Here is a 14,183-nt window from a genome sequence, read left to right as displayed (position 1 = left end):
GATTAGTGCTTACTTAATAACATCATTTAAAAACTGTTTGTTGCCCTGGCCAGTTTGGCTCAGCAGTTAGAGTGTCAGCCTGTGGACCAAAGGGTCTTGGGTTCAGTTCAGGTCAAGGGCACGTACCTGGGTTGCAGACCCCTGTTGGGGTTGTACAGGAGGCAACCAATCGATGTTTCTTTCTCTCCCTCCCTTCCATTCTCTCTAAAAAAATTAATGGAGAAATATTCTCGGGTGAGGATTAACCAAAAAAAAAAAAAAATACGCATACACACTTGCTTAGTTAGCAGAGATTCTAAAGCCAAATGTATTTCTTTCCTGGGATTGACAGTGTCTCATGTTGCTTATTTAGGCAAGCTTTCACTTCTGGTGATCTTATTTTTGGTGGCAGTTTAGTACCTCAGATTATTTTCATACGTAGCTCTTTAATAGCCAGTATAAATGTTCTATATTTTAACTGTTAAACTGAGCCTTAGGCTTCTAACCTGGTCTCAGATTCAACCAATTTTTATTAAGTGCTGTGCACATATTCCACACTAGCTTAGCTGTTGTGATAGAGAACACTAATCTTGAGCTCTGCCTTTGGGAAATTTATAATCATGTTGAGACAATAGCATAAGCTCATGAAACAGAAATAAGTAGTTGAAGTCATAATTGAATTAACTGCATAATTTTATTGTGCAGAGAAAACACGTAACCTAGATACCTTAGAGAGAGAGAAATTGGGTGACTGAAACAAGTGTGGGAAGGCATTTTTTTCTGCTATATATCTTTTGAGTCTTTTAAATTTTGAACATAAGCCTGTTTTGTCTATTAAATTTAAGTGGTTTTTAAAGGATGTAAGTGCTAAATTGTGGTGCTTTTATTTATTTATTTTTCTTCATTGATTTTAGAGAGAAAGGAAGGGAGAGAGAGAGAGAAACATTGATGAGAGACAACATCCAGTGGCCGCCTCCCGCATGCCCCCCACTAGGTATCGGGCCCACAACCTGGGCATGTGTCCTGACCGGAAATTGAACCAGCGACCTTTTGGTGCATGGGTTGATGCTCAACCACTGAGCCACAACTGGCCGAACTGAATTGTGGTACTTTTAAAAATATAAGTTCAGATAAATCAAAAGGGACTTTGCACATTATCTAGTTTCTGAGAGCCAATGATTTTGGAGGCCTTGAACTCCATCCACCAGGATTTCTTTTTCTTTTTCTTTTCTTTTTTTTTTTTAATCCTCACCCGATGACATTTTTCCATTTTTTATTCAGATAGAGCGGGAGGGAGAAAGAGAGAAAAACATTGATGTGAAAGGGACACATCGAGTTGCTGCCACCCACACAACACAACCAGGGCCTGGGACAAACCACAACCAAGGCACGTGCACTTAGCAGGAATCGAACCCAGGTCTCTCTGGACCCCAGGCCGACACTCTAACCGCTGAGCCAAACCCGCCAGGGCTCCATCCGCCAGGATTTCTAATCAGGTTTTGAGTTGAAGGACTTGGTATAAATATCATCCAGATGTACTCCAGGTGCTTGGTGTGTACAGAGCTTGAGAGCCACTTGCATTTTGCATCAAAAGTAAGTGATGTCAGTTCTGCTAATTGCACATGACACTTTCTTTTGAGAAAACAGTTCCTTCTTTGTCCTCGCCCAGAGATAACTAGCACATTTCCCTGAATTTGTTATAATAGGCCTATGAACTGTACCCCTCTCTATTTTTAATTATAGCTAATTGGGGCCATTCTTCCTGAAATAACTCTGAAAAACCAATTGCCTATCATGTGCCTTGCACCAGAATTTTTACTAAGTGGGTTATTTTGTTTTGATTAGCTCCTAAGTAGTATGTCCCCTAAGAATTGCCATCACTTTTACAAGGGCCATAATCCTTTAACTTGTGCATTTGGGCCACACCTTCAACACTAATATGTGAATGGTTTAGTTTTCTCTTCTTTCTTTTTTATCTTTTTATTTTTAAGTGCTTTGGTTCATAGATACATACTGATGCTTGTTAAAGTGTATTTTTTAGGGGAGGAGATCTTAGATGCCTGCTGTTGGTTTATTTACTTGCTTGAATTGTTCCTATTTTTCCTAACATGAAAGTATAAATTTACATGTTTTCAGTTCTACAGTGTGATGTCATCTTAACATTTCCTATCTAAAATACTAGAAACTTAACAGCATTAACTTATACTTCACAAAGTCAACAGTGTGGCACTGTTTTGATCTTTGTAATTCTTACTATACAAAATTTGTTTCATGAAAAATTAATATAGAAATATTTCATTCTTTCATCTTACACAAGCTGTAAATCCAAATTATTTCCAAACCAGCTATGGCCTAATATTTGCATGAAGTGACTTAGAAGATCAATGAAAACTTCTTTATACATATACTTAAGCCCTAGCTGGTTTGGCTCAGCGGTTAGACCATCGGCCTGCGGTCCAGAGAGTCCCTGGTTCAGTTCCTGCTAAGGGCACGTACCTCAGTTGCAGTTTATCCCCGGCCCTGGTTGGGGTCGTGTGGGTGGCAGCCAGCCAGTCGATGTGTCTCTCTCACATCGATGTTTTCTCTCTCTCTCTTCCTCCCTCTCTCCCTCCCATTCTATCTGAAGATAAATGCAAAAGTGTCCTCGGGTGAAGATTAAATAAACAGTTTTAACATATACTTGGTTAAGCCTGAAGTCTGTCCTGGCAGCCAGCACCTTAGAGAGAACTTGGCCCTCTGAAACACTAGGATATCAAAAGCTTTAATTACTTCTTGCATGTTTATTATATGTATGTATACATGCATACATATGTACATGGGTATGTACGTACATACCTCCTATAATTTGAATTTGGGTTCCCTGCAGTTCTTTTCATCTTAAAACACCATATTGCAGTTGAATAGTACTACCAGAATATAAGTAACTGCAGAATTTTCCATAGTATTTATGGAAATAGAATATGCCAGCTCATGATCAATAGTATATTCTGAATATATACATTCTATATATGTTTCTAGAAATAGACTTACCATCTTCTAGGGAGCTAAGTATACAGTAAACAGACTAAGGTCATAATTTACTGTGCTGATAGAATAGAAATATGATTTGAATGTCTTCTGCTTTATAACTTAGTTCCAAAAATATAGAATGCATATAACGGGAAGAAAATGGGCTTTGAAACTCAGGACTAACTTTGTGACTGCACATGTCAAACATCCCCTTCCCTGCTGCTGTATTGCTGGTGACCCTTTCTTATTTATAATCATCTACCTTAACCAGCCAGGTTATGGTGTCATGTAAACAAAGTTATCATTTCCACAAGTTCGTGTCCATGAAGTAGAGACATAAGTATAAATATAAAGGAAATGAAATAAATGTTATTCAGTTTGTAATCAGCAGATATTATTAGTCTATGTGAGTTTTGTTACAGCTTTTAAGGCATTGTTTGCTTTGGATAGTACTTTCTTATAATTAAGACAAATTTGGAAATGGGGAATTATAGATTATACCTATTTGTAGCAAATAAGGAGAGGCCATTTGATTTTTTGTTAAAAAACTGATACATGAAATGCATAAAATCTTTTTCTTAATCCTTAACATTTTTTATTTGGTTCCTTCTCTCACATTCAAGAAAAACTAATTTTGTTTTGTATGCATCTGTTTAGCTGAGGAAATTTAATCTGATTTTCTTAGATAACATTCCATTTCCTATCCTCTTGAGGCATTAGACCCAAGGATATTTTACCATCACCTGACTTAATTTTCTCCTACAAACATTTTTTTAAATCTAATCTAGGATTAAATCCAGGACTACACATTACATGTAATGATTTATCTTTAGTTACATTTATTTGTTTATTTTTAATTTTTTTCTTTGTTGATTTTAGAGAGAGAGAAAGGGATCAGGAGAGAGAGATAGAAACATTGATGAGAGAAAACATTGATTGGCTCCTCCAGCAAGCCCACAATCTGGGCATGTGCCATGACCAGGAATCGAACCTGTGACCTGTTGGTGCATGGGTCGATGCTCAACCAACCACTGAGACACACTGGCCAGGTTACAAGCATTTTTTTCACAGTATTGTCTAACACAAAACTAATATAGGCATGGAACCAGGTTAACTGTCTAAAAGACATAATTCAATACCTGAAACATCTAGATGTAACTCGGAACCATTTTGTTGGGTTTTGTTTTAAATTTAGATGTCCTAATAGCAAAATTATTTAAACTTGGAAAAAATATATATATATTTTTTTTATCCTCACCTGAGGACATTTTTCCATTTTTTGTTCAGGTAGAGTGAGAGGGAGAGAGAGAAAGAGAGAGAGAGAGAGAGAAATATCGACATGAAAGGGACACATCGAGTGGCTGCCACCTGCACGACCAACCAGGGCTGGGGACAAACTGCAACCAAGGTACGCGCCCTTAGCAGGAACCAAACCTGGGTCTCTCAGGACTGCAGGCCAATGCTCTAACCACTGAGCCCAACCGGCCAGGGCAAAATAATTACGTATTTTGTCTTTGTTTGTTTCTTCTTTTTATAAAATATGACACAAACCACATTTATGATGATGTGTAAATAATGCTCTCAAATCATCTCATCATATCAGCGTGCCTGTCCAAAAATTAAAACAAAGCAAACTTACTAAATATATGTTGATCATTTCCTAGATACATCAAGGAGCCTGTGAACATCTGTTACCAAATTTTCAGCCTCTTCTGGTCTTTAGTAAAATCCCATCCAATATATCCAGATATAAAAGATACACAATTAATGGTATTCATTAGAGTCTTTATTTTCCAGTACACATACCGGTGGCTATAAAATAATTACAGAAAGCAATATTCTTACTGTTGCCTTTTGTTGTATCCGTTTGTTTTGGAGGACTTGTCACTTAGTGTCATTAATGCCTTGTGTAAATGTGAGAGGGTAGGTTCCTTTTCTCTATGCCACTAAATTTTTGGTTCTTTCTTAGGTCCTATCAGCAGTGTCCTCGTGAATAAATATGGCAGTCGTCCAGTCATGATTGCTGGTGGCTGCTTGTCAGGCTGTGGCTTGATTGCAGCTTCTTTCTGTAACAGTGTACAAGAACTTTACTTATGTATTGGATTCATTGGAGGTGAGTTGCTGTTGATTCATTTTCAAACATTATAAAGAGCTGTAAATATATTAAGTACTAGAAACAATTTTTAAAGAAATTCCTGTGATAGCAGTGGGTGTTTATTGTTGAATGAATGAGTTGAAAGAGATGATTGCATCCATTGTCCTAAGAATAGTCAGTGGTAGTAGATAAAATATGTCTTTTATTTTTATCCCTCTATTAGGAAAGTATTTTTATATGTTTGTGTCTGTACTTATTTTTTTAAATGCTATTGACCACTTTTGTGTGTTGATTTAAGAATAATGTGTGATAACTTTACACGTTAAATTACCTGTTTGCGTGAGACAGTTATTTTTTCAAAGTAGTATTTTAAAATATTTAATTTTGGTGAACTAAACATAAAATTTACCTTCTTAAACATTTTTAAGTGTTCAATTCAGTGTTATTATGTATATTCACATTGTTATACAAATATCGCTACCATCTGTCTCCAGAACACTTCCATCTTGTAAAATTGAAACTCTGTACCCATTAAATAATAACTCCATATCCCCCCATGTCCCCCCCCCCCCGAGTCCATGGTAAACACCATTCTTTCTGTCTGTAAATTTGGTAACTCTGCCCTGGCCAGTTTGGCTCAGCGGTTAGAGCATCAGCCCGTGGAACGAAGAGTCCCGGGTTCGGTTTCCGCTGGGGGCACGTACCTCGGTTGCAGTTTGTCCTCGGCCCCGGTTACTTGATGTGTCTCTCTCACATCAATATTTCTCTCTCTCTTCCTCCCTCTCTCCCTCCTGTTCTATCTGAAGATAAATGCAAAAATGTCCTCAGGTGAGGATTTAAAAAAATAAATAAAATTTGGTAACTCTGAGTACCTCTTATAAGTGGAATCATACAGTTAGGTGGTTTGGTTTGGTTTTTGACATTCAATATTATATTATTATTTCAGTTGTACAGCATAGTGGTTAGACAATCATATACTTTACAAAGTGTTCTCTCTGATATTTCAAGTACCCACCTAGCACCATGCATAGTTATTATATTATTGACTATATTCCCTATATTATATTTTACATCCCTATGACTGTTTTGTAATTACCAATTTGTACTTCTTAATCCCTTCACCTTTTTCACCCCGCCCCCCAGTCCCCTTTTCAGCAACCATCATTAGTCTGGTCTCTGTATCTATATCTAAGAGTCTGTTTCTAGTTTGTTTTTTTGTTTTGTTCTTTAGATTTTGCACATAAGTGAAATCATAAGGCATTTCTTTTTCTGACTTTTTTCACTTAGGTAATACCTCTAGGTCCATCCGTGTTGTCACAAATGATAAGATCTCATTCTTTTTTTATGTCCAAGTAATATTCCATTATATATATAGGAGTTGGCAAAAGTAGGTTTGTGGTTGTTTGTGTGGAAAAACATGCAGGTTATGGTTATTACAATAGCTTTAGTTACTCAAAAGAATGACCAAATGGCACACTGCATTTAAATACAATCTTTTCTGCAGTAATTTAAAATGTCACTTTTATCTTGCATTAAATGTTTATGTATTTCAGGTATGATCCAGAACTTTGTCCATTTTCATTGACCAGTGTTTACCTATTCCTTAGTCATAGCCACACTGTTCTGATGATAGTAGCTTTTAGAAGTCCATTTAAAAAAATTTTTTTTTCTTTATCGATTTTAGAAAGGAAGTGAGAGAGAGAGAGGTAGAAACATCAATGAGAGAAAACATCAATTGGTCACCTCCTGCACGTCCCCTCTGTGGGTTGGGCCACAACCTGGGCATATGTCTTGGCTGGGAATCGAACCAGTGACCTCTTGGTGCATGGGTCGACACTCAACCACTGAACCATACCGGCCAGACTAGAAGTCCATTTAAATATCCGCTATGCTTAGTCGCACTCCTCCTCCTGCACCACCATAATTTTTTTTGGTTGGCTTACATGTATTCTCCAAGTATGTCTTAGAGTCATTTTACCTCATTTCCAAAATGAAAATACATTGACATTTTCATTAGAATCACATAAAATTCATGCATTCATTTGGAGAGTACTGACATCTTGACAGTGTTGTGTTTTATTATCCAAAAATGTTGTGTGTGCCATTTTAATTTTTTTTTTTTTATTTATCCTCACCCGAGGAAATTTTTCCATTTTTTGTACAGATAGAGAGGGAGGGAGAGAGAGAGAGAAACATCGACGTGAAGGGACACATCGAGTGGCTGCCACCCGCACGACCAACCAGGGCCGGGGACAAACTGCAACCGAAGTATGTGCCCTTAGCGGGAACCGAACCCGGGTCTCTCCGGACCGCAGGCCGACGCTCTAACCGCTGAGCCAAACTGGCCAGGGCTGTGTGTGCCATTTTAAATTCTCTAGCACTTCACGAAAGTTACACAATCCTAGTTATTAATTGCACATTTTTAGTTTTTGGTGCTATTGTAAAAGGAAGAATTTCATACTGCATTTTCTATTGTAATATTATTTCTCTCTCTTTGATAATAGTCTACTTCATGAATTCCTATGGTTATAGTAAACCTTCAGGTGATTTTACTACATTTGACAAATAGTTTTTCACCTTTAAGTAGTATAAACAATAATAAAAATCATATTTATTGAGCGTTTACACATGCCAGGCATTAGTCTAAGTGTTCTACTCACAATAGTGCTATGCACCTGTTTTACATATTAGGAAACAGTCACAGGAGGGTCAACATGTCTGACATGACACACAATAAGTAGTGATGCTGAGATTTGAACACACATAGTCTGGTTTTAGAGCTCACACTTTAAACCACTATAGTGTCTTCAATAATGAGGATCTTTGTCTCCTTTCATTACTTGTACCTTTATTTTAATTTATTTGTCTGGTAAGTAATTCCAAATATCTCTCTGACATTTATTACAGTATGTGATTTTTTTTTTCCCCTCCTCCGCAGGTCTTGGGCTTGCATTCAATTTGAATCCAGCTCTGACCATGATTGGCAAGTATTTCTACAAGAAGCGGCCATTGGCAAATGGACTGGCGATGGCAGGCAGCCCCGTGTTCCTCTCTACCCTGGCTCCCCTCAATCAGGCTTTCTTCGGTATCTTTGGCTGGAGAGGAAGTTTCCTAATTCTTGGAGGCTTCCTACTAAACTGCTGTGTGGCCGGAGCCCTGATGAGACCAATAGGGCCCCCACCGGCCACTACAGAGAAATATTCTAAAGAAACTTTTCAGGAAGCTGGAAAGTCTGATGCAAAAGTGGCAGGTGATGCAAATACAGATCTCATTGGAGGAAACCCTAAAAAGGAGAAACAGTCAGTCTTCCAAACAATTAATAAATTCCTGGACTTATCCCTGTTCACTCACAGAGGCTTTTTGCTATACCTCTCCGGAAATGTGCTCATGTTTTTTGGACTATTTACTCCTTTGGTCTTTCTCAGTAGTTATGGCAAGAGTCAGCATTACTCTAGTGAGAAGTCTGCCTTTCTTCTTTCTATTCTGGCTTTTGTTGACATGGTAGCCAGACCATCTATGGGACTTGTAGCCAACACAAAGTGGATAAGACCTCGAGTTCAGTATTTCTTTGCTGCTTCTATTATTGCAAATGGATTGTGTCATCTGACAGCACCTTTGTCGTCCACCTATGTTGGGTTCTGTATTTATGCAGGAGTTTTTGGGTTTGCATTTGGGTGGCTCAGTTCAGTATTGTTTGAAACATTGATGGACCTCGTTGGACCCCAAAAGTTCTCCAGTGCTGTGGGATTGGTGACCATTGTGGAATGCTGTCCTGTCCTCCTGGGGCCACCACTTTTAGGTATAGTATGTCTCCTTATTTTCGTGGTTCTGTTAACATAAAACAGGCACAAAGATTGGGAAGGTGATAGAAAGCAGAGATCAGTGAGCCTCTTGCTGGAGGGGAGAGCAAGTCTTTCTCATTTCCGTGCCCTCAGTACTGATACAATGCTTGGCACAGCACAATTGCTCAAATACTTACAGAATTGAATTAAATAGAACCATCAAGCTGAAGGGAGCAAAATATTTTTACAAATAACATTGTTTCTTAAAATGTTTTCTCTTTGTAAAACTTACATCCTTATCGTAAGGAAACATGTAGTCTGGCCGGTGTGGCTCCGTGGTTGCGCATCAACCGATGCACCAAGAGGTCGCTGGTTCGATTCCCAGTTAGAACACATGCCCAGGTTTGGGCCTGATCCCCAGTGGAGGGCATGCAGGAAGCAGCCAGTGGATGTTCTCTCTCATTGATGTTTCTGTCTCTCTCTTCGTCGTACTTTCTTTCTCTCTAAAATCAATAAAGGAAAAAAACTTAAAAATAAAGAAAACATGTAAAATACAACTCCACCTCTAAAGCACTGGTGGTAGTTGCACTTTAATGAATTTATTTTAGCAGTAGTAATTAAAGTAGTAGTAGTAATAATAGCTGCCATGTAAGATCATAGTGCATTGTCCTATTTTCTGGGTTCGCTTATATCTCACAAGTCTATGAGGTAGGGACTGTTAAGAGTCCCGCTTTGCAAGTGAAGAAAAAAGCTTTGAAAAGTGAAATGATTTGCTTTATATCACGCAGTTGGTAATTGAGTATACAATTTGGGAACTATTTCCTAAGGTTATTCAATACTTCATCTTTTAAATAATTAGCTCAATATATAACGCATAGTAAAAAAATAATTTGGCTCTCTTTCTGAGAGGATGTAACTTAAACTTCCTTCCACCATGCCCAATGAGTTGCCAAATCTTGTCAGTTTTCACTTCCTAAATCTCTTTATATTCTATACACTTTCTTCATCGCTATACTTCCCTATAGTTCCTATCTGGGCTGGCCTAGTAGCCACCTAACTGATCTACTATATCCATTCTATCTAGACTTCAATCTGTTTTCTACTCTAAAGGCAAAATTATTCCTACAAAAGTAAATCTGATATTTCAGCTCATTAGAGCTCTTGAGTTGCTTCCCATCTTCTTAGGGTGAAGATCAAATTTCCTAATGTGGCCTACAGGGCCCCTCATGGCCCCGCCCACCTTTCTCTCCAGCTTCATTTCCTACCTCTGGCCTGTGCTCTCCTCCAGCATCCTGGCCCCTCTCCTTTCCCCTCTCACCCCCTGTGCTTCCTCCCACCACCTGCCTTTGCACTCACTGTTCTCTGCCTGGATCCCTGTCCTACCGCCTTTCTCCCAGATAACTTCTTTCTCCTATCAGTCTTGGCTTAGTTTACTCTTTAAGAGAAGCCTTCCTGACCCTATCTCCTGTTCTCTGCTTTCAACCCTCCTAGTAGCACTGGTCACAATTTGTGTAATTATTTGATTAACATCTCTCTCTCTTACATTAAACATCGATCAACCGCCTCCTGCATGCCCCCACTGGGGATCAGGCCCACAAACTGGGCATGTGCCCTGACCGGGAATCGAACCAGCAACCTCTTGGTGCATGGGTCAGTGCTCAACCACTGAGCCACACTGGCCTGGCTAAAATTTTAGTTTTTAATATCTATTGTAATGTTAAGAGAGATGGATACACTAGACTAGATGTTAAAAAAAAAAAAAAATAGAACTTAAAATATCATGTTAAAGGACTAAGTAGCCAATAAAACACAGATTTTTATGTCACATTTCAACTTGCAAGTACTTCGACTGTTAAGACAGGGCGTGTCCAGAGAACAGGTGGAAAGGGACATTGAAAATAACTTGTCCAGCCCTGGCCAGTTTGGCTCAGCGGTTGGAGCGTCGGCCTGCGGTCCGGAGAGACCCGGGTTCGGTTCCCGCTAAGGGCATGTACCTTGGTTGCAGTTTGTCCCCGGTCCTGGTTGGTCGAGCAGGTGGCAGCCACTCGATGTGTCTCTTTCACATCGATGTTTCCCTCTCTCTCTCTTCCTCTCTCTCCCTCCCACTTTCTCTGTACAAAAAATGGAAAAATGTCCTCGGGTGAGGATAAAAAATAAATAAATAAAAAATAACTTGTCTAAGTCACCACATTGTCCAGTGGACTCTGTCTCCAAATCCATGAACAAGAGGTGCTGTAGCATATTGGAAAAAAAAAATTAAAACCTTTCTTCTTTTCTTAACCTTTTGGCTAGGTTTATTCTAGCCAAACTGTAAGAACTGGCCCTCCCTCCTCAGGAGGCTTTTGTCTTCTCAAACCCCAGTGAGCCAGAGCGGCACTTCTCCAGCCGCACTGTGCTGCTCGCATATCACCTGCCTCTGTTAAAGTGCAGAATCCGACTTAGCATGTCTGGGGAGGGCCTGCGATGTCACATTCCTGTTTAGCTCTCACGCAACACCATGCCACTTGCTGCTCTGTGGATCCTACCTTTTGAGTGGCAAGGAGAAGACTGTTTAAAATCTCTGTCTTGAGGCTTTTTCTTCTCATTTTTTCTAGAAGCCAGGCTTGAATGGGGAGGACTCTCGCCCCCAGTCACCTCCATGTCCTCAAACATTGTCTTTAATATCTTAACCGGGGATCAAACCCACAACCTTGGTTTATTAGGACGACCCCCTAACCCACTGAGCCTACCCTGCCAGGGCTCCTAAACTTCTATTGCAACAATTTTTTCCAATATGTATTGAGAAAATTGATTCTAAATGATTTCTAGTTCTTTTCCAATTCAAATTTGCCAAGATTTAATTATTTTCAAGTTGTTAAAAATAACAATACACAAGGCCATCCCAAATCAAACAGGACATCATAAACAAAAGGTCAGGTCATTTTTAGTAGTTCCTTTTAAATCAATTTGTCATTTGTGGGCTATTTGAGAATTGGATTGACATCCCTCCAAGTATAGATCCTTGAATTTTATTTGGGAAAGGGTATTACTTTTACCCACATAACTGTTTACTGGATTGTTGTTTTGACATCTTTAGGTCGTCTCAATGACATATATGGAGACTACAAGTACACATACTGGACCTGTGGCATAATTCTCATTGTCGCAGGCATCTATCTCTTCATTGGCATGGGCATCAATTATCACCTCATGGCAAAAGAACAGAAAGCAGAGAAGCAGCAGAAAAAGGAAAGTAAAGAGGAAGAGATCGGTATAGATTTTGAGAAGCCAAAAGAAATTACCAACACAGCGGAATCGCCAGAGCAGAAAGGCACCGAAGGCAGCCCCAGAGAGGAGGAGAGTCCAGTCTGAACCCATGGGGCTAAAGGGTAAATGGAGCAGCTTGTGACCCAAGATACCTGAAAATGTTCTGCTGGTCTGTAATCTCCCAGTGGTGCTCAATGCAAATAGTGGACATTTATGTGGAAATCCTACCCAGGTGTTCCTTGATGGAATTTTTTTTTCACTCCTTACCATTAGTCCAAATTTAAAATGCTATATATATCCTTTGGGGAGGGAGTGGTTGGCAAAGAATGAGGGAAAGAAATTGGATATGTTCTTTTTTTTTTATCTTAGCTTTTAACAATGTCATGAAGATTATAATATGTGCCTTAAGTTTTAGTCTTTAAAATTTTTAAGGAGCCTTAACTTTTCAAACCATTCTGCTGACTTTGTCTGTTTTAAGTGTTTTGTTACAAAGAAAAATAACTAACTTGTTCAAAGCAAATCTAAAATTTAAAACTAATCTTGCTTCAGTATTATTTGTAACATATTGTCAGACATTATCACTGAAAGACTGAATAGAAATACTGGTTGAAAGCTGGGAGTCTTATAAAATCCTCACTAAAATATTTTCCTAGCATCAGTAGTTGCCTGACATATGTGCCTGCCTGCTATATATTTAGGAAACTTAAGGCATAAATTTTTGGAAATATCGTGGCTATTCTAAACACATTGTATTCATCAACACCCCTCTCGTATCTAAGGATGCTTATTTGAAGTCAAGCTCTTGAGTTGATTTCATTAAAATATTATTTCTGCGCCCCTTTGCAAAGACATATTTTGAGTGTTTATAGTCAGTGTCCCTTTCGAGATTACTTAATATTATTTTTTTCACTGTAAAAGTTAGTATTAAAATATGCAAAACTATGTTTGTGCCTCCTTAGTAAATCCAACATCTCTAATTAAATGTAGGCAGATATTTCAAACAGCAGCTGAATTCAGCTTAGGTTTCTCTGAAACCTCAGTTAAACTGTGAGATTTAGAATCTTTTTGTTGTTTTTCCTGGATTTTTTTCCTCCTTTGATTCATAGTGGTTCCATTTATGTCTGTGTCTAGCTTAGGGCTGTGTGTGAGATATTTGGTTTGTGTGTGTTTTGGTGGGGTTTTTTTATTTTTATGTTTGCTCATTAAAGAGAGCCAGAGAGATTTGGCCCCAGGCAAACCTCTAAGGATAAGATTGGGAGAGAAGTTGCTGAGTGTTAATAGTTTAATAAATAACTCCTTTTTCTGATAAGTTTTTGTTTTTTTTTAATCCTTACCCGAGGACATTATTTTTTTTCTTTTATCTTCAGATAGAACAGGAGGGAGAGAGGGAGGAAGAGAGAGAGAAACATCAATGTGAGAGTCTGGTTGCCACCCACAAGACCCCAACCGGGGCCAGGGATAAACTGCAACCAAGGTACGTGCCCTTAGCAGGAACTGAACCCAGGTCTCTCTGGTCCGTGTGCTGATGCTCTTAACCACTGAGCCAAACTGGCCAGGGCTCTTACTCTTCACACAAACCTAAAAAATGTGTGACCCTTTTCACTTATTTGAAAAGTAGAGAAATGGATTTAGTATAAGGAGAGGAGGGAAGATGGACCAGAATGAAAACAAAATGTTTTTAAACCTAATATCTTTTAAAGTAATGTAGGACAATGATAGAGATTCAATGAATTATATATTGTATACAGTGTATTTTTTTGAAAAATTACTATGATTGACAGTGAAATTATAGATAAAAACCTTGTGTAAGAGGCTGGCTTTTCCAAATAAACTTTTTTCTCCTTTTTTTTTTAGAAATGTTTCTTCCTCCAAATGTTTTATTTGAGGAAAATGTTACTGTCTTTATTTTCATTATTAAGATTCCATTTGACCCTTGCTAATATTAAATCATTCGGCTTATGTGCTTTGGGCTTTGTATATATGGCTTGTTTTGATTTTTCTCCTTTTCCTCTTCTTTAAGGCAAGCAAGAGGGGAATTTTGAAACAGCCTCTCTGAAAGCATCCAGAGTAGT

General features: G+C 38.6%; 1 protein-coding gene across 2 annotated transcripts in view; it reads left to right on the top strand.

Annotated features, from left to right (window-relative positions):
* Positions 1-13,510, top strand: part of SLC16A1 (solute carrier family 16 member 1) — a 46,011-nt gene extending 32,501 nt beyond the window's left edge. For both annotated transcript variants that reach the window (XM_036272742.1, XM_036272743.1), the window contains exons 3-5: positions 4,958-5,101; positions 8,022-8,882; positions 11,942-13,510. In XM_036272742.1, coding sequence (XP_036128635.1) covers positions 4,958-5,101; positions 8,022-8,882; positions 11,942-12,216 — 1,280 coding nt within the window. In that variant the 3' untranslated portion in view covers positions 12,217-13,510. The remainder of the gene's footprint in view (positions 1-4,957; positions 5,102-8,021; positions 8,883-11,941) is intronic.
* The last annotated feature ends 673 nt before the right edge of the window (positions 13,511-14,183 follow it).

The sequence above is a fragment of the Molossus molossus genome, unplaced genomic scaffold (genome assembly GCF_014108415.1).
Source record: "Molossus molossus isolate mMolMol1 unplaced genomic scaffold, mMolMol1.p scaffold_m16_p_20, whole genome shotgun sequence".
NCBI lineage: Eukaryota > Metazoa > Chordata > Mammalia > Chiroptera > Molossidae > Molossus > Molossus molossus.
Note: the sequence above shows the minus strand (reverse complement) of the source record. Positions and strands in the feature narration are given on the sequence as shown.